This window comes from Montipora capricornis, chromosome 11 (genome assembly GCF_036669925.1).
Source record: "Montipora capricornis isolate CH-2021 chromosome 11, ASM3666992v2, whole genome shotgun sequence".
Lineage (NCBI taxonomy): Eukaryota > Metazoa > Cnidaria > Anthozoa > Scleractinia > Acroporidae > Montipora > Montipora capricornis.
This window is the reverse complement of record NC_090893.1, coordinates 7,812,263-7,838,288: the sequence shown is the minus strand read 5'-3', so window position 1 is coordinate 7,838,288 and position 26,026 is coordinate 7,812,263. Positions and strand designations below refer to the sequence as shown.

General features: G+C 41.6%; 1 protein-coding gene across 1 annotated transcript in view; it reads right to left on the bottom strand.

The window, feature by feature from the left end:
- LOC138023057 (KICSTOR complex protein SZT2-like) overlaps nucleotides 1–26,026 on the bottom strand; it is a 90,186-nt gene continuing 64,160 nt past the window's right edge. Inside the window, exons 57-81 of the mRNA XM_068870088.1 lie at nucleotides 23,822–24,029; nucleotides 22,435–22,587; nucleotides 21,458–21,832; nucleotides 20,951–21,106; nucleotides 19,759–20,128; nucleotides 19,081–19,263; nucleotides 18,293–18,374; nucleotides 17,465–17,597; nucleotides 16,393–16,428; nucleotides 14,969–15,117; nucleotides 14,480–14,659; nucleotides 14,044–14,124; nucleotides 13,674–13,826; nucleotides 13,103–13,127; nucleotides 12,597–12,670; nucleotides 11,465–11,603; nucleotides 10,474–10,621; nucleotides 9,817–9,976; nucleotides 9,582–9,656; nucleotides 7,965–8,178; nucleotides 6,283–6,714; nucleotides 5,073–5,545; nucleotides 3,266–3,402; nucleotides 2,330–2,468; nucleotides 1–938 (exon numbers count right to left, since the gene is read on the bottom strand). Coding sequence (XP_068726189.1) covers nucleotides 786–938; nucleotides 2,330–2,468; nucleotides 3,266–3,402; nucleotides 5,073–5,545; nucleotides 6,283–6,714; nucleotides 7,965–8,178; nucleotides 9,582–9,656; nucleotides 9,817–9,976; nucleotides 10,474–10,621; nucleotides 11,465–11,603; nucleotides 12,597–12,670; nucleotides 13,103–13,127; nucleotides 13,674–13,826; nucleotides 14,044–14,124; nucleotides 14,480–14,659; nucleotides 14,969–15,117; nucleotides 16,393–16,428; nucleotides 17,465–17,597; nucleotides 18,293–18,374; nucleotides 19,081–19,263; nucleotides 19,759–20,128; nucleotides 20,951–21,106; nucleotides 21,458–21,832; nucleotides 22,435–22,587; nucleotides 23,822–24,029 — 4,428 coding nt within the window. The 3' untranslated portion in view covers nucleotides 1–785. The remainder of the gene's footprint in view (nucleotides 939–2,329; nucleotides 2,469–3,265; nucleotides 3,403–5,072; nucleotides 5,546–6,282; nucleotides 6,715–7,964; nucleotides 8,179–9,581; nucleotides 9,657–9,816; nucleotides 9,977–10,473; nucleotides 10,622–11,464; nucleotides 11,604–12,596; nucleotides 12,671–13,102; nucleotides 13,128–13,673; nucleotides 13,827–14,043; nucleotides 14,125–14,479; nucleotides 14,660–14,968; nucleotides 15,118–16,392; nucleotides 16,429–17,464; nucleotides 17,598–18,292; nucleotides 18,375–19,080; nucleotides 19,264–19,758; nucleotides 20,129–20,950; nucleotides 21,107–21,457; nucleotides 21,833–22,434; nucleotides 22,588–23,821; nucleotides 24,030–26,026) is intronic.

Sequence of the window (26,026 nt, the reverse complement as noted above, 5' to 3'; positions counted from 1 at the left end):
TTATTTGATGTTGACTTTATTATGAATTGTTTTCTCAAAAACTCTCTCAAAACCAGTTATCATTTTTATTTACAGCTATCTACAAATTCAAATTGTCTCTAAAAACCCCTTCAATGGGATTGGTGAATTGAGCCATGATAAGCCGGCGACGGGAATGAACATATTAGTAAACATCTGGCGCTGAGGAAAATGATGACGAAGACGATAACAATCCTTATTACATTTTCAAGGTACGATAACATTGAATGGTTGTCAAATAAGTATCAACGAACGACAAAAAAAAAACAACCAGGTTTGTAGTCCCTCTAGATATACCATGTGGTCGCCCATTTCAGTCACGCAAGTCAGCTAAGGGAAGAGAAGGATGCGTGACTGAAGCTGACGATTGATTAGTCAATGACGAATCCATAAACAGGTTATAGAGTGCAATATAGTTATAGAGTGTAACTTTGTTGATTTCCTATACTTAGCAAACATTGTGCTTCAGCATTCTAAGCGCAGAAGGTAGCCTTAAAAGCATCCATTAATTTATGTTGAAATGTTCCTTTTTGTAATTTAAACTCTGCCAAACGAAAGGCATATTAATATCATTCTATCTTGCCTATAGATTTGACTGACACAAAGGAGAGAAACGTTTTTGAAAAATAATTCTAAGCTTCCTAACGCCTAACTCCTTCAAATCCACTTTAAATTCATTAATTCATAGCAGTCTTGCAAGGGAAAACCATTTTCCTTAAACGAGCACATTCACTACGTTTGAGCTCAATTTGTCACTGATTGTCTCCTTAAGAAGGAAGTAACCTCGTCCACAGATAATAGCACACAGCATTGATCACACTGTACACGTGACTCCTAATCTTCTTGTTAAGCAAGACGGACCCTCGGGATGTCCCGCTGTCGTCAGAAGGAGGGTCTTCACGAAAAATAACTGACATATCCTGCATAACAAAGAAAGATAATCTAAGACGCCTGTTCCTACGTGGGTAAACCCGGACAAAATGACAAGCAACAGGGGTAAGAACATTAAATGGGGCATCACATCCCCAACTCTTTGAGACCAGTGCGGGTTGGTTGATTTAGTTTCTCTTTATCATAGCAACAGTAAATTGAACAGAAAGGAAATACAGGGGAAAACAGTGTGAAGAATAGGAATACTGATACTCGATATTTAACTGTATTACACATGGGGACAGATGATTCATCGCCATTACCTGATAAGTTGAAAATGTGTTAGCATTCGAAATTGTCATAAGGAAGGAAGCACTTTTCCACAGATTCTTTACGACGATAAGGTTTCGTCCGGCTAGAATTACCCTGCAGAGTATGCGTTTCTTGGGAGGCAGCCGCCATTTTGAAAGCACACAGCCGGTAAAGGATAGGGACGAGGGGCGCGGGAAGGGGTCACCACCATTTCATAATGTCCTCCTCTCACTGAGTGCAATTTTCTTGACTCGCCTCAAGCCTCTATTAGTCTCGCTATCCAAGATGTCGACGGATAATTCTTACCAAAACAAAATTATGCCTGCTTTGCAGGTTAGGCTAGAATTTGAATCAACGATCTTCCTAACAGCAGATTTGCTTGGGATAACCACAGGTAGCCCAAACTCACATCTGTCAGAAGTGTTTTTCAAGGAAATTCGTGGAAAAAATAATGATACATAACTCAAAAAGCTCAAATTTTCGGGGTTAATCAATAAAGGAAATCAGATTTACATTTTGTTTCGGTCCAAATAAACGTCCATGATTTAATCGCGAAAACTATTGTATGCTAATTGTAATGACCTGTGTCATAACAGCTCGTTGGACAGTGAACGTTTTCGTTGCCATGGTAAGCGGACCAGGAAGCCACTTTGACATCCGGTTTACTTCGGCTCTTTGACTGGTACTTATGAAGACATCCATGAGGAGATGTAGTTTTTTTAATGTTGACTTGGGGATAATCGGAAAAACCTACGAGTGCTCCTTCGGAATCGACGTCGTTCCGATGACTAGTTTCGGATACTCTACGACTGAGCTATCGGAGACTCGTGTGGGAAGGAAAGTCTCTTCATATAAGCAAATAAAATAGAACTGATGTGAACCATAGATGGTGTGAAAAGCAAACCCTGTTTTTTTCTGCTTTTATAAGAAGCAGAAGCCTGCCCTTTGCCGTGTCATGTAAATGCAATGCAAAATCTCTCAATTAGTAACATTTCACTGTACTCCTCTTGAAAACAGTTCTGGCCCTCGTAACGTGAGTTTGGACTGCCTGTGGGATAGCTAGGCGACAATATTACAGTAGCCACTCAACTTAAATCGCTGTGATAAAAGAGTTTATAGCTTCACTTACCGCAGTGTCGTGGTGTTCATCAACATGAATCAGAATAAGCATGTCAGTATTGTTAGCATTCAGAATCACCAAGTAGTGAACTTTATTGTCTTCTGAAGTAAATAAACGATGGGTATCGGGGAACTTGGCGATGACCACACTAAAAAACACAAAGAAAATATCATGAAATGAATCTAAGGAATGAAAATTAAACTTTACCTCTGTTACCAAATAACCAAGAGCTACCTTGCAACAACCGACCCCGATCTGTACGCGACATACGCAATAAGGACGTCAGTGTTGCACCACGATTATAAAATTGAGGCGAAGCTGACAGCAAATATTGTACACTTCTTATTCACCGTCAGCAGAGTGTTGATATTCGTTGATTATCCTTGTTGTACAAGACAATTGAAAGGAGAAATCAGACTTTTATCAGCAGTTCCAGCCAATGTTGCTTATGAACCATTTATGTACAAATAGCGGCATTTGGAATGATGATCAAAGTCTCATTTGTAGATGGACTGAGCCAATCATAAGGAAAAGATAATACTGGCACACGCGGGAAAACGCGAGAGAACCAATCACAGTTCGTTTTGCACTATCTCCGATGGACTGAGAAATGAGGTGCGGGATTTTTAAGCCAATCTCCACGCGTTATAATACAATCCAAGTAATTGCGACTTAACAAATCAAATGTGGTTCAGCGTTGTTTGTACTCTTATCGACAACGATATTAGTTATAACAGTGGTCAAAAATGTTGCGTTGTCTCTAAAATGAGCGTTTCTGATTGGTTATTACATTTGCGTGACACGTTGACGCGACCAGCGTTGTCTAGATTCCCGTCGACATCGGCAAATTAGCCAATCAGATTGCGACATTTACAAGAAATTGTGGCAAAAACAAATTTCGTCAATATAAGAGAATGACAACCGTAGGGCTTTGATAATTCTCACCGAAAAAGACTGAGGTACCATGAAGCTCCCATGGATAGCAGAGGAATAAGTTGAGGGTCTTCATCCCGCAAAGATTTGCTCACAACAACAGATAGGAGCAGTTTGAATTCTTCAAAACTAAGGCGGGGACTTGATTTCTGTAAGCAACAAAGGTAAAAGGTAAAATTGTAAACAAAATGTCACAAGTGGAATAACGTTTGCAGGAAACATGACACGTGTTTCTTAGTTGGAGTATAAATAATCACGATGCTGTGTAATCTGAGTAAGTGTTAAGAACTAATATTTAGAAAGAAGGACAGTAGCAGTACACTCCATCATTTACGCTCCCATCAATAACATTCCTCAATGTGATAGCCTTGCATAGCTCGGACTGACTTTTCAGCCTAACTGTAAATTTAGCGACCACGTCAGACTCAAGCTTACAAAAGCTAACACTTCACATTCTCAGAACTCTACGAATGGAACTCTTTCGCCAGAAAGAAATAGATCTTGTGTTTAAAACTCTACTTCTTCAAATTTTGATATATGGTCTCCCTGTGTATGGCGCTTCTCATTCTGATCTTGGTGGTAGGAAGCGAGCGTTCTCACCACTCCGCTAGCCCTGCTCTTCCGTAGCTGTTTGAAGTTTTCACCCTTGCAAAGGAGCATTCGCGATCGGGTTTTTCCGAGTATCCCCGATTCACCATCGAAAAATACATCTCTTCATTTCCTTCACCTGGATTAATAGATGCCATTTCCTTCATTACGAAAATGAGATTGTTTAAGTGCTATTATGACGAAATTCGCATCTTTTCTATCTAAGCCATTTTAAGACATAAACATATAGTCTGTACGAGGAGAAGAATGCTTTTTACTATTTTCAAATATCTTTTTTTGCTCCAGAGATATTCGAGTTTCTAAAATGTGCAAATTAGCCAAGTGATGACGTCATAACCTCAACCGAATTTTGATCAAATACGATGATAAAATATATCTCAGCCAATTTGTATCAGAAATGCTTGATTCTTCGCAGTAAGATCCTAGCATAGCACTTTGTTACCATGGCAACATACTGGGTTCCAGACCTCCCTGTTATTAGAGGCTTTGCTGGCCACCTTTGGCGTTCTACTTTGATATTTGCATGATCCTGCAGGCATATAGATATGTTAGGTCGAGTTTATGGCCTTGTTAAATGCTCTTCTAGTTTAAGATCACCAAAAATATTGAACTCAGTTTGGAGGGGACTGGAAAAGAGTGAGTTGCCATGGGAACCAATTTCTTCCTAGCCGTTGGTGTGTTGCCTGTGGAACTATTAGCCTACCAAGTTTCAATCGTCTCTGATGCAAATTGACCCAGATAGCGCAATGAATATTCTTGATGTTATACAGGGTTGAGTGAATGGCAGTCCTCTCATTGGCATCTTTTTCACATTTTTCAAACTTAAATATCTCCGGAACCAACGCAGATATTTCCAAACATTAAACGTGGTTTTTAATCTTTCCTGGAATTCTATGTGATAAACCTAAAAATTAAAGGGATACAATTTTGATCATAGTAGCACTTTAAGAGGTTATGAGTGTTTCGCTTTAGTTATGATTCGACCGTCCAACTTTTGTGACTCTACTTTGAAAATAATAGGATCAGTGACAACATTTGCTGCAGCGAATCAGTCAAAGGCTACTGCTCCCCAAAATGATAAGTGAATCGCTAAAATCTGATGCAACTAAGTTTGTAAGGCACATTTTGCTGCCATAAGTTGGTATTGGGAAATGCCACCAATGGGTTATGAGGTTGGCGATGTTACGATGCCATTGATTAAACCACTAACCTGATCAGAGGCAAGAATAACACCTTCGATTGCTTTCATCCACTTCAGCTTCACACTAAGGTCTGACCCAGACCTCCTGACTTCACTCCGTCGCCTGCCTCTTTTTCCAACATCTTTTTCTTCCTCCACAGTACCTCCTACGAGCAAGCGATGCCACAGCAAGTCCCGATTGCAATGGGACTGGGCACGACAGACGACGTGCACCAAATAATCATGCGCAAGGTTGAAAGCTGCGTTCAACAATTTTGTTTCACGTTGAGATTCATTGTTAACTGCACTTTGCTCCACAATGTGTTCTTCTGAAAGCGATGACGTCAGGTTGGAATACTGGAGACTACTGTCGCTACCTAAGAGGAACAGAGAATGGGGCGAGGAGGCAGAACGATGAAACTCTCCAGGGGAGGGTGGTGTCATAAATTCGGAAAAATGACCACCAGTGGCTGTACTGGGTAGATTGAAGCGAACGCGTGACACTGAAAGGAAAAAAGAAGATATCAAGATGTAATGACCGGCTATTTATATTGCCAGCATCTGTTACAATTATTAATGGTTAGTTTACATGGGAAACGCACTCGGGAATCACGCCAGCCCATAGACACTTCAATTAATTCAATAATTAAAAAAAGGCCCGTATGACAAGAGGACGACACTTTGCAATTTATAAAGCGAAATGGACTTGAATTTGTGGCCAAATACATACATACATACTATACTTAAATGAAAAAAAAACCATAGGGCATTTTCACGGCCAATAAAACAAATCAATGATCCAAAAGAACAGAACAACTTTTTTAAGAATCGCAACTGACCAAAGGCAAACCAGTTGGCTATTTACATACGCAGCCGAGAAGGGACAACCAGGATCAAACTCGGGATCAAACTCGGGATCTCAAGGCATGCGACTTAATCACTTGGCCACGCTGCCTTGAAATCCAGTCATTGGTCAGAGAGGGATTTAAACCCGGCGCAATTGCATTTTTGCATACCATTATCCTAACCACTGGACTACCCCTCCCCCCCCCCCCCCCCCCCCACCTCACCAGTTGAGATTACGGATACAAAGCACTAAGACAAACAACTGAAACACGCTGGAACTACAAGTTCAATTCAAACTAATCTCAAAAACGAACAACCTCTCAGACAACCAGCCAATTAACGCGGACAACAAAAAATCACAAACGTTATTTCAAAAACTCCATTTATAACTCACCCTTTTCCTGCTCAGTAACTCCACTTTCTGGAAGGGACCCCTTCCTTGCTCCATTCATACTGGATAATGAACTAGAAGATGGCGACTTCTTCCGCAACCAGTCTAGCGTCAGCTTAGGAAACAAATCTCGGCGACTGGTCATCAATACAACATACGCCATGCACACAACACCCTCTTCAGGAGAATCCTTTACAGTGACAACAAATGTTATATCGTACTCATTATTCTCTCGGAGAATGTCAGAAGGCCTCGCTTCTGCATTCTGTTCTAGAGTAAGCACACTCTGCGTGCCTAGTAGCACGTGCTGGGGAATTCCAATGGGCGCTGTTTCCAGGTACAGTGTGGAGAAGTCGTACTTGTCAGCATTTTTCACCAAGTAGTTAAACACAGCCTGAGGCGTAATGCCTGGATCGCATGGCACTGCAATTTCTCCTAAAAGAAAAATAAACGAAGTGTTGTTGAAAAGATCAAGCATTCACTTAAATTAGCTCAAACAGTACGAAGTCCAAGAAAACACTGGTAAGACAATTTCAGACCCAGCAGTAACCAAGGCTGGAAAATTGTCACGTGAACACTGATTAATCTTAGCCTACCTCCCACGGGTCTCCTATAGCGCAGTGGCACTTACTATAACGTCCATTAAGGGATGTTGATGTTGAGTCGGGGAGCCTCGGAAACTCCGAGAACAGACGTTTTACCCGATAACTAGTTCGGATGCTCTACGTCGGAGCTATAGTAGACTCGGGGGAACCTCAGATTTCGAAGGTAGTCCTGTTCACCTACGCTACTAAATAGTATACAACTGTGACAATCCACATTTTCTTTCAGGTCCCAGTTTTTCAAAGGCCGGATACCTTTACACGGTGGATAAGTCGATTTATTGTATCTCTCACTGAGTACGCGCGCTGTGATTGGTCAATTTTGAGGGCTGTATTCTACAGGACGGCCCGCTGTCGGCCGCTAGTTTTCTTTCCCGCGCGCCGTATTAACCTCAGTGATATAATAAATATCTTACTAACCTCGTTTTCCCGGTCCGTACTGTAAGTTACCGATCCTCGTTTTTTCCCGTTGATTTATGGCCCGCGCGCTTCGCGCTTGGACCTAAATCAACGGGAAAAAATCTCGGTCCGTAACTTACAGTACGGACCTCGAACTCGGTTAGTAAGAGGTTTATCCGACACTTTCAATCTCTGCGGAGATTTAAGTATTTGTTCAAGTAATAGTGAAAATAAAATATACACTCCAAGCAAATGTTTGGAAAGACCTGTACGGAATTCTTTGCTAACGTAACGTTTCACGTTTTACTTGGATAGCGGCTTATCCACTGGATAAAGTTATCCGGGCTTTGAACAACTAGGGACAGATTTTTACCGTTTTGCAGTCCGCAAAGCTATCAATGCATCCGAGCATATTGGATGCAATGATAACATTGCAGGCTACTTCGGATGCAATGTCATAATTGCATCCGAACTAGTAATCGGAAGTTCGTAGGCTCGACTCCTGCAACAGAGCACTGGGATTTTTCATTTCCGGGGGTAAACATTTCACCATCTCCTTCATTCCACGCGCACAATCGCTAAAACGACACATTTAACGGGGTTGGGTAAACATTTCACCATCTCCCCCACGTAAGTCCAAAATATATTCTGTAAACGATTATGCACGTGTAATGACCACTTTACCTTCGCAAACGCGGTTTCTAGCGAACAAAGGACAATGAGGATACTCTTGAAGGAGCCCTTTGAGCATGTCTGTAATAGCGTAACCCCTGTTGAAGATTCGCTGGCTCCCGTTCAAGTACATCTGGGCTTTACACAGATGAAAATCATAGTTGAATGATAGAAGGTGAATGTATTCTCTGTAGCGAGTGCAGTCTTCAACAAACATTCGGCTCATCTGCGACATAACGAGAGGATTGGAAAAAACAGTTTAAGAAATAATTAATACAATGTATTTGGGAAACCTTCATGAACAGGTGTGGCAAGCGATTCTTTGGCAGTGACCGATCCCCTACACCTTTTTTTGTCCAACCAGATTTGGAAAGGGTGCATGTTTGATCACTATCAGATTACTGTAAACAGCGTCACCTCATTCACATAGACGGTGTAAAAAGTATGTGTAATCAATACTCGATCCTGATTCCGAAAAAAGTCCCCTCCTCCCTTCCCATGGGAACAAATGTAAAGAGCTTTTCCGTACACAGAACATAGATCGATCTAATAGATCGAACAGCAACCTAATTGCTGCATGGCAGGAACAATGAAAATGTTTTGCATTAGAAATAACATTTGTTCCCATTGGAAAAAGAATCTATTGTTCCTGCCATTCAACATGGCTGCCGTGCAAAACCTCTATAGCGAATGGGCCATTTCCCAGTTGCTGTTTGCCTCTGGTTCAAAACGAGTCTTGGTGCTAAACCATTCAAATCATGATGAGTTTCAGTTTGCATGAAAATACACCACTCATTTCCATTTGAATGGTTGTGCAACGGGACTCGCTTGAAACCGAGGCAATCAGCAACTCGGAAACGGGCTCATTGTCCTACGTTTCTATGACCTGCACAGGTGTCGTCTATGAAATCATTAAATGTGACGTCCGGTTTTCCCCTCTCCTCAAAAACATTTGCAGGCATAGCTCAGTTGGCTAGTGCGCGGCTTTCGGAGCAAGGGGTCCCTAGTTCAATCCTCAGTGACTTCAACGTCTGTTTCCACTTTCCTGTGATCCGTGTAGTTATATCTTTAAATATCCGTGAAACGGAGCACTGACAGAGGGAGGGGGTAAAGGGTGCACCGTCAGCTTCCATTGATACCAGCCTCGTAGCTGAAGGAACTACCGACGTTAAGTAAATTGACTTTACTTTTATCAAGTTGTCGAAACATCAGCCTATCCACAGCACAAGACACACTTCTTCCTTAGGAACGTGTTAACTCGAGGGAGCCTTCAGCATCTTAAGATATAATCGCAGATCTAAACAATTTACATGATAGAAATTACCTGAGGGCGTATGCTATATTTTGTTATTGGTTTAAAATCTTGGGTGCCAAAAACCAAGACCAAACGCGACTTAAATTGCACGAGCACATTTCCCGCTGCATTTAATGATTGGCTGTAGTTTTACGCGTCACTTTTTCAAGCAATGACAAACACAACCAAGTCTAATCATGACTTGAATTGTACGCGCGCCTTTTCCCGCACTTTGAACGAATGTAGTTCATTCGGGTTCTAATTGGCTCATCGTGTTGTTTAAGTCTGTTGCGACTGGTCGGAATGGTTGGTTCTTTTGGACACTCAATCATCACCTGTACGCTAGCGGTTTTGCCTGAGGGTATCTGCGAGCATCCAAGGGAATACAGCCGGACCACGAAGAAACACCCCTAAACAAACAAACAAACAAACAAATCGATCAAGGCGAGAATTTTAAAGAAAGTATGTCGTTGTGCGTCCCCACAAACGGAACTGATAAAAATAATCAGCAAAGAGAAAGCCCCTCAAGTATGACTTGGATTTTGTTATGGTACTGAAGTCAAACCTCACTTGAAAGACAAGTTCCAGCAGCATAATCCCTCCAGGCGATGCCCTTTGCAAGTAACAAAGATGATTCTCTTTTCGGTCTTTGGAAAAGTGTTCTTTCCTTGCATCACCCACACTAGAATCTTTCCGCGGCTTGGCACCGACGGCTGAACGACCCATATGCCTGAAGAACAAGCGATTGTCTTCTTTGAGAAGAAGCAAAACCAGTTGGAAAAATAATCAATTATTTCGAAGAATAAAAGGCAGGATAATCTATGAGGTCGGTCAAACAGATAGAGCAGATCAGATCAAGTCGGTATATATTCTCCGAAACGGGGGATTAATCTCAATAAATCCCCATCGATAGTTCCATTTTCAAATCTTCAACGCCGTGCCCCGTCCGCAGTGCCCTATTAAGGTCACAGTAGCAAGGAAGCACGTGGATCAGACCAAGACTTTGAGTCAGTTCAACGCTAAACGGGTCTGTATGAAAAAGAAAGGGTTGTTGAACAAAATGTGTGAATGGCAACAATTGCCATTGGTAACACCTAGAGAACATAAAATAAAGATAAGACAAAGAGAAACAAAACGAAACAACAGCACTGAAGCTGGCATGAAGAGAAGGCGATAGTGCGTCATAGACACCTCCTTCGCCGTTTGTTGTCCATTTTCGCTCTATACCTTCGACTGGGCTTAGGTGACTGGGGCCGGGTCGGAACCACAATGAACTGCAGTGACTGCATGTATTGCTTGTACTGTTGGATATAGGCTGATTTTAAGTCCTGATGCCACACCTCTTCCTGTGGACGAGTCTCCTGTTCATTCAGTCCTGCAGGAAAAACGAATGTAAATCAGCTCTTAATTCAACTACAGAAACTTGATAGTATTAACGGATCAAGTGAAGCTATGATCCTCGCAGTTATGAACGCAATTTTAGCAATTGCGAAGAGAAGCCTGAAAAATTCAGTACGTCAACGGGGTTTGAACCCGTGACCTCGCGATGCCAGTGCGACGCTCTAACCAACTGAGCTATGAAGCTACTGATGTTAGGAGCTGGTCATTTGTGGGTTCAAATGTTCCCATGATGAATGAGTCAACGAACGAGATGATACATGAAATGAATCATATATTGAACTGGGGATATGAAATCAAGTGAAGCTATGATCCTCGCAGTTATGAACGCAATTTTAGCAATTGCGTAGTGAAGCCTGAAAAATTCAAGACATCAACGGGGTTTGAACCCGTGAACTCGCGATCCCGGTTGCGACGCTCTAGACAGAGCTAAAGAAACTAGAAAGCTGAAGTTTCGAGCGTTCGCTCTTCTCCAGGGTGGAAAAAGGATAATGGGCTTTAAAGGGATTTTATATGGCATAGTGGAGCAAGCCTATTAGAGTAACGTGAAAACAAGATTGAATTAAAGTAAAAGAGAGGCGTTCATAGATTCCCGCGAATGGTTGGGGCTGCGACTTTATTGTCCGAAATTGTTCCGCTCTCAAGTTATTCTAGATGGTCATCGCTCAACTTCTCGACTGCACTTGTAAATAGCCAACTGGGCTGGCTTGTGCCAGATGGAATTGTGGAAGAGTTGTTGTGTTGTTTATAATTTGTTTCAATGGCCCTGACAAGAGCACAAGAGGACTGAGCTATCAAATAAGTACATATTCATCTTTACCTTCTTCGTTTTTCTCTTCGGTAACGTCTTTAGACGCTATGGCAGAACGTTTTCGTCTCCAGTTGGGATGAAACAGTAGAGGTGCTGCGCAGTAATGAATTAGCCTTGACGATCGCTTAAGCGTCTCAATTTTGTCTTCCTGTAGAACCAAAATAAGTTCACCCAGAGTTAACTTTCACTTGAAACTCGCTAGTTGTCTCAACAATTTTAGCCGCAAATTCGGCTCCTCTGCAATTGAGGAGGCGCTATGAAAGGCGCTACGGAAACCTATAGTAAAAGTGAACCAACTGTCAAGTGTCGCCGCATACAAATCGCTGTGCAAATCTTCACAATTTCTTCGCGAAGGTTCCAACACCGTGCAAAACAGCTTGACGACTGGTTATTTCGTCACACTGAAGCCTTTCCAGCTAATCCAGTTAGGTGGCCGCACACTTCTAGCGATAGCGTACTATACTGGCGACTAAATACAATACCCCGCTAACAACGTGTGCGTTCTCAAACTCCTTAATTCACGAGAAAACGTTTTGATATGACATAAAAGGCCTTTCTCGAACAATCCGTTCATACCATTTTTAAAGGACATCGTTGCCCTTTCTGTTCTTGAGATAATCAATCGTTTATTCCACCGTAGACTGGATTATCTCTTACGAGATCTGACTTCATTTTCTCACTATGTCGTATAATCAATGGATTCCAGCTGACGCATAGGGTGGAGCACTTCCTTTTATAGCGCCACTTCATAGCAAAGAATGGAGACCTAGGCATTTGAAGGGTATGTTAATTGAAGAGAATTATATCTCGCTTGCGGTTTACGGCGAAATAAATGACTGAATATCTCGACAAATGGGTCGAGCCTATGACCCCCCTATTACTAGTTTGGATGCTCTGCCAATGAGCTGCAAAAGCTTATGAAAGCTCGGCCATCAAACTATAGGTTCAGATGAAATTTGTCCCCGCGAATTTTTTTTTTTAAGCAGGTAAATGTTTACTTTTGGAACTTCTTCGCCTGGCAGAGGTTCACAGAAAGAAACAAGCTAAAACAAATACGTTTCATTAATTTTGGGAGACAGAAAAGTTACTGCCAGGAATTGCCGTTTCTAGAAAAGGTGGTTTTCATTTTCTTGATACTCACACTGATCTGAACATATGGAGGTGTACGCTGCCACATAAGGTAAAGATCATCCAAAGTCTGCTCTAGAATGGCCTCTGAAAAGACAACAAATTACTTCATTTTTATACTTCTTTTATTACTGTAGTCTTGTTTATTTATTGAGCAAAGTTCAAACGGCTTAAGGGCGGTTTTCTTTAGTCAGACCTGGCCAGCCAGACCCGTCAGTTTGCAAAGAAAATGCAACAATTTGAGGGAACACTTGCATTCTTCTGGAGGAGTACATAACATCCTCGAAGTGCGTTAAATTTGAAGGCGTTATAGAGTTAGTCCTTCCAAATGTCTGGTCTGCTGTCAGTTCTGTCAAATGGAAAGCGCCATAAGTTATCTTGATAAACAGCTTCAGCCAACCGAGAGGGCAAAATCGGGCAGCTTCGTTTTAAACCTTAATGTATAAACGACTACTCCCTTCAGTTTTCAGAAGATGACTTGACAGTTTACTGGACTTGAAACAGAAGTTGCGCACTTACTCTTTATCTGCACGAAACGAATTTCCTGAAAAAAGGAAAAAGAAACGAGACATTTTCGCAACGAAAAATGAAAAGATTGATTTAACTATTAAGCAGCCTCTGAGACAAATGCATGCTAATCATAATAATATAATCTCCATCGTCATTTCCATCACCATCATCATCGCCATAGTTGTCGTCATCGTCATCGTCATCGTCATCGTCATCGTCATCGTCATCGTCATCGTCATCGTCATCATCATCATCATCATCACCAGTACCACCATCACTGGCATCTCGAGCAACGGACGGACGTCGAGAAGTTTCCTTTATCCCGTATTGACGCGAAGCTACCTGTACCACTCAATTTCATATATCAAACAGACGATTTTCTCGAAAACGTGGGTGCAATCACTGCCAAAACAAAGGAAAACTTTCGGTTGCCTTCCGTTGCTATAAGACGTTTTCATTCCAATGTCACCATCACAACGGACTTGTAATTAACACGCTCAGAAATATTCTAACACTAAACTACAAACACAATATGCGCAAAACATAAGCTCCAAACTGGACACAACAGTGAAGCAATTACCTGAAACTGGTACCCATGCCTCTTAACAAGGTCTCGATTGTGAAAATACGTTGCACGATAAAGAGGCTTCGGAGGTGTCACATCGCGGAGGACTTCATCAAAGACGAGAATGTTTGGAGATGGCGGCAGTTGTCTTTGCAAGGCCCGCTCTCGCTGTAAGAATATGATAACCAAATTAAAACCAACGACTAAAATTTAGACTAACTAACCAACTAGCGGGCTTAGTATTCAAACAGGGCTACCCAAGTACCTTACTAATCATCTATTTAACTAACTCAGCAACTAACTACGTAACCAACTGACTGACTGACAGACTGACAAATTCAATAAAAATGAGAGCAAAAAGCAATCGCAAATTGGTCTTACTTACATCACGAGAGGGTGGCCCGGGACAGCTAATCAGAGACATCACATCTTTATCATTGGCAGACAAACAAAAGGGGTTCATGTCCTTTTGAAGATAATATCAACGCATAGCATTAGTTACGTGAGCGCTCGCTTGTGCAGGTTACCGTTTAATCGCTAGATGTGCTTCGTGCGTATTCACTACGATTTTTTTTAGCGTCTTTGTTTGATCTTTCTGTGTTTTCGTTTGGGCCTCTTTACCCATGAGCATAACCCTCGAATTTTATAGTTTTGTTAATTGAAAAGTTTGTTTCTTATGTCTATGGACGGCTTGCGTCACGCGTGAATTCCTCTGTGTTAACATACGCGCGTTAGTGTATTGGAAACGCGCAGTGCATTCATTAATGTGTCGTCTGCTTTGCATGGGTCCTTGTATGACAGAGAGAGAAAAATCCAAGTACCTTCCCCTCCTTTCCTTTGTTGATGTCTGCAAAAAGTGTGTGGTGGAACAAACCCAATTTCTGGCTCAGAAGACAAGAGGTCAGATGGCAACGGGCGTTACTCCAATTTAACAAGCGATGCAACTGTTTGTCAAAGGTCTGGTTCAAATCTGCAGCCCAGTTGTACGTAAAAGCTATTACCTATTACGAGAAAGAAACAGCAATTCATGAATGAAAAGATAAAATAGCTACGAGCAAGCGAAAGAGCCTGCAAAACGTCTGCCAGCTGGCAACTCTCAAAAAGTCGTCGAGAAAAAAAAAAAACGCTCCCATGCACTCCTCCCCCGTAATATCTTGATTTGCACTCTGCCACAATCGTGGTTTTGCGACCTGGCCTATCGATCAGAGAGTGGCTGGTGGTTTCATTAAGTTGATACAAGCCTAAATAGGTCAGGTCATCACAGAGAAAACAACAATTCAAAGTGTCCACCAAATTTTCAAGGAACTTACATCTCTGTCCAATACGGTGACAAGTAAAAACTTTTGTCTAGGGACCCCTCCCACGGACAGACTAGCTAAAGAGGTTGTGTCTGAAAAAGTCCTTCCTGGTGTTGTTGCATTGGAATCCAGCGGCTTAAAACGCTGCAGAGCTGGACGTACTAAAATGAAAAGGAGAAAAAAAAAAGTAACGTTGAGAACATCTTCGTTCTTAGAGATAGAGTCTTTCCGAAAGACTTGATCGGACCGAGTCAGTCAATACCGAGAACAGCCAGCTCTAGCCTCAAGCTGCGCGCGGCGGAAAGGGTTAACATTCTTCCCATCTCTCATTGGTTTTTGTCGGATTTCATGGATTTTGCCTTTTTTCCAAGTATGAACAGGCCATCTTTCACATTTCTAAATTTATGTTTTCTCTTTTCCACGTCCTTCTTGCACTCGTTCCAGGAAATTCGTGCCTAATCGGTGTCGAAGGTCTCTTTTTAGGACTTTTCTTTGCAATCGTAATGATTTCCCTTGGAACAGTCCCGCTGTATCTTCTTGTAGGACTCAACATTATTCTAACTACAATCCTGAACTGAATTCAACTTGATGTCAAATGAGTAATCATGAAGAACAGCTCCCCTTCACCAACAGGCGCCCGACAGACTACCGACAGACTACCGACAGACTACCGACAGACTACCGACAGGTAACCAACAGGTTAGCGACAGGTGTTAAAATAAGAAAAATCAAGAATAGAACTTTCAGAGATTTGGCAAACCATTTTGTCTCTCACCATGTCGTTCGAAGTCAGAGGGACCCTACGGAGTTCTCTAGATACATCTGATAAGGACGTTCAGGAAAAGGGCGAGAATTTATCATACAGGACATGAAACTCGTCACGCTGAATTTCTGGACATATCTAGCGGAACCAGATGGAGATCGTTATCCTTGATATACACTGACCAAAAGGACCGAGACCTCTAGAGATATAGAGGATATTACACGGTGGCGAGAAGATATGAATTTTATGTTCGAGTGGCAAGAACAATAACTCACGAGTGAGCGAAGCGAACGAGTGAGATATTGTTTTTGCTACGAGAACATAAAATTCATATCTTCGAGCCAACGTGTAATGTTCTATTTATCATATGGAGACTAAATATTGAATATTTCCGATTTTATTGTGTTTCAAAGTAGTCAAGTTTTACAAATACGCTGGGCTTTATAAAAAAAGGCGGGAAAAAAAAGGCGGGAATCGTGACGTCATTGAACGATACGACACTCACAAAGGTGACATACGGAAAATACGCCACTTGGGTCCCGGATGAAATGGCGTATGGAATCTACGAGTGGTTTAGTTCCCAGTAAAACACTCTCCTCCATATAATAAGATAACACATTTAGCATGGAATTACATCCCTTGCAACTGAACAAAGATTCCGAAGAATACGTACTCTTTGGACGAGCATTCGGATCTTCCTGCGACAAATCTACAAACGACAAGAAAAGGAACCAAAATATGAATAGGAAGACAAAGAACAAGATTTTTTTTCTTCAATAAGAGCTGTAAATCGTAACGGAAAATACACTATACGACCCCTGGGGCCCGTTCCTCGAAAGTTCCCAGACTTTTCGGACCTTTTTCGAGTGTCATAACTCCTTGTTTATCTTAAGAACGGAGAGGTTGTTTGCAATTCTTTTGGTTTTTGTTACCTTATAAACGTGTTAAAAGACCAGCATAACAAACAAGCGGATGGCAGTTTCATAAATGGCTTTTCAGGCCCAAAATGTTATTGGAACTTTCGAGAAACGGGCCCTCGGTGAGAACCTTCCTGCTTTCATAACAGATTGCTCCTGGAGAGGAGTCGATCTTCTGACCCTCAGATTACTAATTCAAATGCTCTACAACTGAGAACAAAACATTTGATGGAGCTGGGACATTATACTAGGATTGGGTGACATGTGTCTTGAATACTCCTAGGACAGAAAGGTCAAAGGATGGCATTCTCGCAAATGGGACCCAGGGATGGCGCAGTGGTGGGAGAACTCGCCTCTCACTAATGTGTCCTGGGTTCGATTCCCGGAATGGACGTCACAACTGGGTTGAGTTTGTTGGTTCTGTACTCGAGAGGTTTTTCCCTCTCTGCAAACACTAACATTTGCTTTACTGTCTCCCAAATTAGCAGAACACTCGTACTCAACTACATAACATTTGCGACCAATAAATGTCGATGGTGATGATGATGATGATGCTATTGTTAAGGAGGTGATGATATTTTGGCCCGGTTAATAAATGAAGAGATAAATACCGTTAAATGCGCTCTTGCAAGTCTAATATCAATATTCCTTCAACGGTGTTGCAACTTTTAATTTTCACTCGATTTCATGTTTTTAACTTGATAATAACGTTAGGATAGCGTTGAAACGTCGTCAATGTTTTTCCAAATCACGTCTTCTACATTCCATTTTTTTGGATTTTTAATACCCAAGTAAAAGGAAAAGTTCAAAATCTGACTTCGCACATACCTTCCTCTAATCCCATACTTGCTCGCCATTGGTCCACGTTTCGACCAACCACAACAAAGAAATTGGACGAGTGTGGAAGCGGCGCAAACCTTTTGCCGGACCTGTCTGCCGATGATTCATCCACATCTTGAGTCTACGGAAAAAACGGACATTAATTCAAGCTGGAAAACGGCGGGAAAACCCTTTTCCCCGTCTTTTTATGGCTTTGCAACAAACCAGACTCTTAAGTAACGTGAACAAAGAAAAAATATGCATTATAATATTCGATTGCAAAATTAATAAAAAATTCATGACAGAGCCAAGAGAGACATTATTCATGTCACATATACCGCTGTAAATCTCAACATAGTTCAAATGTTACCCTAATAATAGTATTCTTTATCTAAACTACAGAATGGTCATTAAGTAATTAATACTTATTAACCACTAACTACTTCGTACATTCATGTCAAGATAGATCTACCGTTCATATGGTATTGAACACATATTGACAAAGGGAAGTTAACACACGCCTCTGCTTGAATGATCTTTTCAATGGACAGTGAGGGTGAACCGTTGGTTATGATCATAATATGCATTGCACTGGAAATGCAATTCATATTCCAATGGAAAACCGCGAAAACCCTCGGCAGCCCACCAACCTGCTGCATAGTCATTGCAAGAATACCCCGAGCGTTAGAACCTAAGCCACCTTCGCAAAAACTCTTTCGTTTACGGAATACATGCCCTTTAGGAAAATTTTATTCCAGTTATTCCGTTAATCCGAATTGGAATACAGGCCAACCCAAACGAAAATACGTTACAGTTTTTGACATTTATCGGCTATACCTTTAGAGGTTGTCTTGCTGGGAAATAAGGAAAACACTTGATTTTTACTGAGTCGCCACTGTCTGTTGCCCCAGTGCGATTACTGTTGAGTTAAAATACACAGCATTGTATAACAATGTATTACCAGACAGCTTAATAACAAATCCCGAAAACGTGGAGAGTGGTTTGATGTTAAGCCTGAATTCTGGAGCTATTGTTCACGGTTATTTCTTTCCTCTTGATTCATTTACTATAATATGGCTGCAAGATTCCACCTTTTAAACCTTATTGATAGACGTGGTAAACATCTTGGCCTGCTCATTCAAAGGACAAATCGCCCCAAAACAAGTTAAGTGCTTTGTCAACTTTTTATTTGTGAGCACACTTGACTTGAGATTGCCCGTACATGGAGCCGGAGTTAGCCGGTCTGTCAATTCGTGAGTCATTGAGTCATCAAGTAAGTGAGTCAATGAGTATGTGCGCCAGTCATTCAGTCAGTCAGCAGTCAGTCCTTCAATCATTGAGTCAGCAAGTGAAATTCATGATCAATAACAGGACAGACGCATGAAAAACTGACATCAATTTGTTATGTGTATCAGTCACTAAGTAAGTGAGTTGGTCAATGAGTAAGGAGGATAGAACACAAAACATTCACTATACTTTGAAAAACTGAGCCATGAACTTTTCTTTGAAATTTCCCACTTGCCCGTTAATACTTGATAACTTAACAGAAGAAGTCTCATACACGTGTCAAGAACATTATAAGTGACTGGAGGAGCTTAAACCGACGTACAAATAATTGTACTCACCAAGGCGCTTCACGGTATACTTTTGGCTTGAAGTCAGGACAAATCGATGAGATCAGGTTCACAAGCTCAGACAGGAAATGATCTAACGCAAAATTGTTCACCAATTTGCCATCAATGCGATAAACAGATGACACACCCAGATCAAAGAAGAAAGCAAACATATCTTGCCCTAAACCCTGAAGGCTAAAAAAAGGACAGGTGTAAACATTAGGAAGGTTAGAGCCGAATCCTACATGAGACTGAAATTAGCCTTAAAATACTTCATAAAAATACAATAAAAAGGTTTTCCCCCTAATTCAGTGTTTACGTTTAGGAAGTCATAACCAAAACATAACACGACTGATCAGTAGTTTTTTTGGTGCTATTTACCATGCGGTACATGTTGGTTTGGGTGTAATGCTATAGTGTGAGTCTTCAAATGAAAGCTACTGAGCAGTACTTTCCTGTGGTGCTGTTTATTATGCTGTACAAGGTGGTTCTGTCTTTTATTGTGACCAATCAAATGAAAGCTACTGAGAAGTACTTTCCTGTGGTGTTGTTTATTATGCTGTAAAAGGTGTTTTATATTCTGCGCCTGTGGGTGTAATCCTGAAGTGTGCCCATTCAAATATAAGCTACCAAGCAGTACTTTTCTCAGGTGCAGTGTGCTGTATAAGGCCGGTCTCCATCTATTTTTACCTCGGATGAAGTTCTCCTCGTTCTCCATTCTCAAACTGACTCCGTTTCACCCGGGTTTCTTGTTCCTTTTTGCGCTTGGTTTCCATATCCTGCCAAACTGTTTGTCCATCCCAAGCCTGACCAGCACTTACCGATGACAATGTTCGAGACATTTCACGCTTTAATGGCGTTCCTTCCATTTTCGAAGAAAACACAACGTGATCCGACACAGGTGTACCCGGCTGTGAAGTAAATTCTTGGGATTCCTGGATCTCAGCTGCCGTGAAACTCTCGAATGTCCGTTCCACATCAGACGGGGCCTGTACGTTGCCTTGCGCCTTCGAAACTTCGGGCGTTGATTCCAGTTTGAACTTAAAAGGCGTTTCATTACCTTCGAAGGGAAAAAAATGAAGAGGGATAGTCAGGAAATGAACCAAGAGCTCTGAAAGGGAACCTCCACTCTTCCTGCAGAATATGTAAATTTGAATTTATTCGAATTCTTTTTAAAGTGTTTGTACCAGGAAAACTCAATTTTAAAATCGTTTATTTTCACTTTCAAATTTCGCGGGCGCCGGCATCTTGAATAATCGTGACCTATTGTTCTGACACAAAGAGCTTTGGCGAATAACAATAGAGCCATTGTTACGCGTCACAATTACTCAAGATAGCGGTGCCAACGAAATTTGGAAAACAAAAATAGGCGATTCTAAAACGTATTTATTCTTGGAAAAATATTTAGACTAACTTGGCTGTAAAGGCCATTTCCTGAGATTTAGTGGAAGTTCCCTTTAACAGGAGAAGAACCTATGTCCTACAAAATACTAGTATGGATGCTCATGACTCTCTGTTGCTGTGTTCATAAGCCTAATTTACCAGAGTTGTCACGATGATAACAAACGAAGCTCAGGAATCCTTCAACTTCAGAGGCCGGTTCCTGAAAGGTGTAATAACTCTATTCCAGAGATAAATGTCCCGGAATAAGGCAAATTTATTATTCCACTATCACGCCATTTTACCATATTTGGTCAAGAGAACGCGCAAAATATGAGACGGTAATACACTGAATTGCTGTACAGTCGATTTCTTACGAAGTACAAGAACGTACAAGTGCCGCTTGCTGCCTAAGCTGACCACTGACAACTTCGTTCGTGTTATCTAAAAATGCATTTAATTTTACTTGTGTTCTAACGTTTGCCTTTTGTTAGTACTTTACCTGCCACTTTCAGCTTCTCCTCGTAACCTTCCGCAAGAACAGCTTCCGATTTGAACACTTCATCTTCCAGGGTGATTTGCCTGGAAACTGGATGTGTAGATGAAACACTTGCTCGCCCGGAAAGGAACGGATTGGTTTGCGTCTTGCATGGGGTCCCTGCGAAAAGGAAATTACCTTACAGTAAACCTATGAAAACGAACTTTTCTGCTGCTCTTAAAATCTCCCGTCATCGCCCAAATGCAAGGTTCGTTGTGTAGAGACAAAAAACGATGGACAATTGTGTCTACAATAGTTTTCTTTTGTTTCCGTGGTAAAACAAGGTTACTGATCACGTGAGTGAACTCGATTGCTGGATCGATTTTAGTTTTCAATACATGTCCCAGCATAGAATGCATAATAGAAAGGGATAAAGACATAATGAAGTTTGCCTTTGTTTTCCATTCTTAGCGTGAGCTACAGTTAAGACAAAAATTAAATAAACACAATGAAAACTTTGAATATGCCTACCTGTGGACCCGGATGACATGGTGTTCTCCGTCAACGATGTTTGTCGATGCCCTCCCGATGAAACCTTCCTTCCTCGGAACCCAGAGTGACTGTAAAAATCTAGTCTGCGCTTTGAGGACCTTTCAGTTGCTGCAGGGCTTTTTGGTGTGAGAGTCTTTTCCAAACAAGGCTCAGAACAAGACCTTGGACGTGTTATCCGCTGAGTTTTACAGTACTTGTCGGGGACTTTTGACAACGGCGCAGTCAACAGGTAGTACTCCGCCAAAAGGTCGCAAAGCGCATGTCTTAAGCTGAGTTTCAGGCGACCAGAGAGTTGTTCGACGCCTATGTCACCACGCTCCCAGATGGCAAACTGGACCATGATGTCATCCTCAGCTTGAAAGCATTACGCAATAATAAATGAATTTCAAGTAAAAAAAACAACAACAACTTTCCCCCACATTGCACAACCAATTATGAGATATCTTCTACCATATTAACATACATACTCTCCTAACGGCCCTCATAGGTTATGTACGGTGCAAGGTGTTACGGCGGGTCTAAAGCAGAGGTCACGGGTCACAGGTCATTGTACTTGCAACTGTGCTACAGATAAATAAAGAACACAAAAGTGTCTCCTGACCTCCTCATTCTGCCAAAATGTTGTTTCAGGTCTAGGGAAAACTTTTGGTTTCGTTGGTCATCAGTGGAGCAGGGACTTCTAGTCTTGACCAGTGGAATGTGACCTGTGTTTTAGACCCGCCAATCTAGTGACCTAGTCGAGCCTATGGACTTCTGATTACTAGCATAGCCACTTCCTGTTCGAAGACTCGGTTGTTTCATCATCTCTTCAACGAGGTACTGGATTCTAATTAAAAGAGCAAACTGTAGAGTTAAGCAGATATTGACATTTGTGTGAACGTACAGAAATTGGCCGGAAAGCAAGACTTTCGTCGAAGCTTATTACAGCAACGCTCTCTATGCGGTTAGACCCTTACCAAGTTTATTCTTATCCTTGCATATGAGCACTTCAGTGAACTGTTCAAAGTTCTCCAACTCGCCAACATACTCACTGCAGGCTGTTTTACCACATGGGATGTAGATATATCCACCACGTGAATTTAGAACTGATACCGAAATACAAGCCAAGCCTACGAAAAAAAGAAGCTATGATGTGAAATTGCGGGAGCGTCATGTTATTAAGTTTATTTGAAAGACTGCATTTGCATGAGCGAATATCCAAAAAGGTAAAGTTAAGATAAAGTTGATCTTTCGCCGTGTATTTTAAACATCATATCAATTGTTCCGAGATGTCCAAAGTCTTTTTAAAGTATGTAACCGAAGTACAGTATTAATCAATTAATGAGTACAGATAACACAGATATGTGATTTCCACAATACGTCATCGCTGTCATGTTGGTGGACGAAAATAAAAGATCTCATCAGCTTCTTTTGTTTGTTCACCAGCAATTTTGCATTACCTCATTGTCGCATCGGTTTCAAGAGATTGGATACCCACAAGATCAATGACCATGAGTTTAAACCGAAAAAAAGAAATTGTTTGCATAGGAATTAAGTTCAATCTTTACACCAACATGGCTGCCTTCCATTTGTTTAGGAACGGCTGTCACAGTAGATGACAGGCGCAGTCTGGCTATGGGAATACGTAATTTTCTAGATGAAAAAGAGCTATATAGTAGTGTGTTTTCAGAAACATTCACACCCAAAGCAGGCACGCTCGATCAACAGAAAAAAATTGGTCTTGTGCTCGAGGCGCTGTTAGACATGCCACACCATTGCACCCCCAAGCTTAAGAACCAAATTAAGTCAAGTAGTGTGAACGTTAAGGGAAAACGCCTTTCACTTTTTATAATAACTTTGCGAAATTCACATTCACATTTTCTCTCAGTGGGTCTCTTCAACGAAAGCTCAAAACAACTTAGCTCTCTTTATCTTTCTGGAATCACTAATTAAAGAAACCTTCCCAGTCTTCAAGACACAACGGTGAATAGTACATCTCAACACGAACCAATTTATACAATTTTTTTACAGCAATTAATTATAACTACTGAATCCAGAATTCGTATAACTTTGAGTCAAGAAGCTATTCAAAGCTCATTGGTAAGGCATTAGAGTGGTGTTCAGTCGAATGTCCGTAAAACAAATACCAAACGTAATTACGTCGACCAATCACAGCAGGTGCAAACAGCTCAATGAACCAATCTAAATTCATAGCAGTTCCATGTCACTCGCTTAAAGCGCGGGAAAAATATCGTATATTCGTCTTGGTTTTCCTTTTCATTTGTTCCTAACCTGGCGCGAAATTTTTAAACCAATCACCAAGCGCAGCACTTGCAATCGCGTAACTAAAAGCAAGAGACAAACCTTTTCCACCAGACGAGTGAGGTCTGTTGTACAAGTAAACTTCGGGTTCCAGTCTGCGGTTGTCTTCACTGTTATTTACGGTAGCATCCGTCTTGCTGCCGCTTACTGCTCTGAATTGATGGCTGGTGTCAGAGTCTGTGTATCGCGGGGTGTGTAAACATCTGAAGAAGATTCTGCCGCAAGTAAAATGACAACGGGCAAAGGTAGTTTACATCCATGGGTGGGATGGTCATTGTCAGAGTTGTTTGGGTGGCTGGCCTTGAGGCTGGATAAACTAGAAGACAAAGGACAAAATTTCAAACATGTGTTATTCAGCTCTTCAGTAATGCGATAAGCATGATTTAAGTACTCCATAAAAGGTCTTAGGGGCAGAGTTCAGTAATATGTAGCCCTCCGTCAGTGCGAAATATCACTAAAATAAGATGTCCAACATGCCACGTAAACAAATGCAGAACCATTTTGAGTGAAGTTGTTACCAAAAAACAAAACGCCATAAAGCTAACCGCGAAACTCTTCGTGATATTATTTTATCAAAATGAGATGTCTCTATTTGAATCTTTGAAGGCAGAGACCAATTTAACCAATAAAGTCAGCTGACACCAAAACAACTGTTAGCTTGATAACTCCAAAGCATAATAATCCCAGCCGATGATACCGCCGCACGTGGTGCATAGCACAAGCATCCCAACTACTGTTTTTTCTGCTTTGCTGAAAAAGTCTCCAAATGAATCATGAAAATCGTCCCCCCGGATCCCCGGATATCGTGATAAACCTCACTTATGTCCAGGTTTGACCCTAATTAGATGCACGCCCAATTTTGACATCCACATAAAGTGTCCCTCTAAATCTAAGCATTTGCTACCTATTTTCAACAATAAGGTAAGAGTAAAGGTTAGCGTTAGCGGTAAATGCAGCAGTTAATCTTCACTTAAAGAGAAGCAGTTGGGGGACACTTTGTGACATAAATTGCCTGTATTCTGAGACACAAGTGATGTTGAGTTGGCTAGAAGAGCAAGGGGACACTTCGTGACGCTTATTGAAATCCGCGTGCATCTAATTAGGGTCAAACCTGGACATATCTCTAAACCCTTGGCTTGAAGTAAAAATTGTTGAAGACTATTCTATTTACGCGATACTTTATCCACGCCAACAAATACAATTCTTCGTCCTAGATTTGTCCACGAAAAAGGTATATAAATTTGGATCGAATCATAAGTTCGTAAGTGGGCTGAGATTCCGTTGACTCTCAATCTTACTCCTAAGATTTTTTCGGGTACTAACGGTTCTTCCTCCACCAGCAAATCCGACTCCTAGCTTATTCCATCTGGCTTGGTGCTGTGCTCCGAGGGGGTCGGTCATGCTTATGGGTCGTGTTCCTGGGCCGGAGAGGAAACTGGCTGCACAGTTCCTTCGGTCCGACCTCGTTGAGATGCGCCCATAGCCATTTAGTCTTCCGACTGCGAGAAAGGGCGAGGTAGCAAGCCCAAAAAACGAAATACAATAAAGTATCGTAACCTAGATGTGGAAAGTTGACCTTGCCTCTTCCCCTTATAACTTTCCTTCGTATTATAAAGGTTAAAAGATTAAAAAATACAATGGAGGACTCACCCGAACCATTTCAGCGTAGGTCAATTTGCAGTTCGGGATTCCTGAACAACACAACAGACAGCACCTCCAACATGGCTTCATTGCGTCTGTTTTGAAGCACCTCCACAAGCCCACTTGGATCTCAGGACCCGTTCATCCACACCATATACGTGAAGCGCAATGCTCTTATCAACCACAGGTTGAACCGAGTGAAGGCTATGCCCGCTGTCACTCATGACGTCACGATCACGATCAGGAACTGACAACTGTTCTTGGGGGGGAACTGTGATTCCTGTAACCGCTCGTCTGGAAGGCTTAAGCTCACATGGAACGAAATGTTAAAACCCACAATCTCAATGATTTCCAATGGACAATCGGTGAATATTCACCGACTTCGTCTCGGTGAAATATTCACCGATAATCACTTCGCCTTCGGCGAATAATGGTTTAATATAAATCACCACAAGGCTTTATTTCAAAAACAGAAAAAAAAAAAAATTTCAACGCGAAATCATCTTCACTTACAGTGGCAAAACGACTAATGGCGGCCATTTGTCAGTCGAGGTGATTATCGGCTGATAATCCGAGATAGCGAGCCAACGAGAGCGCGCGATTTTG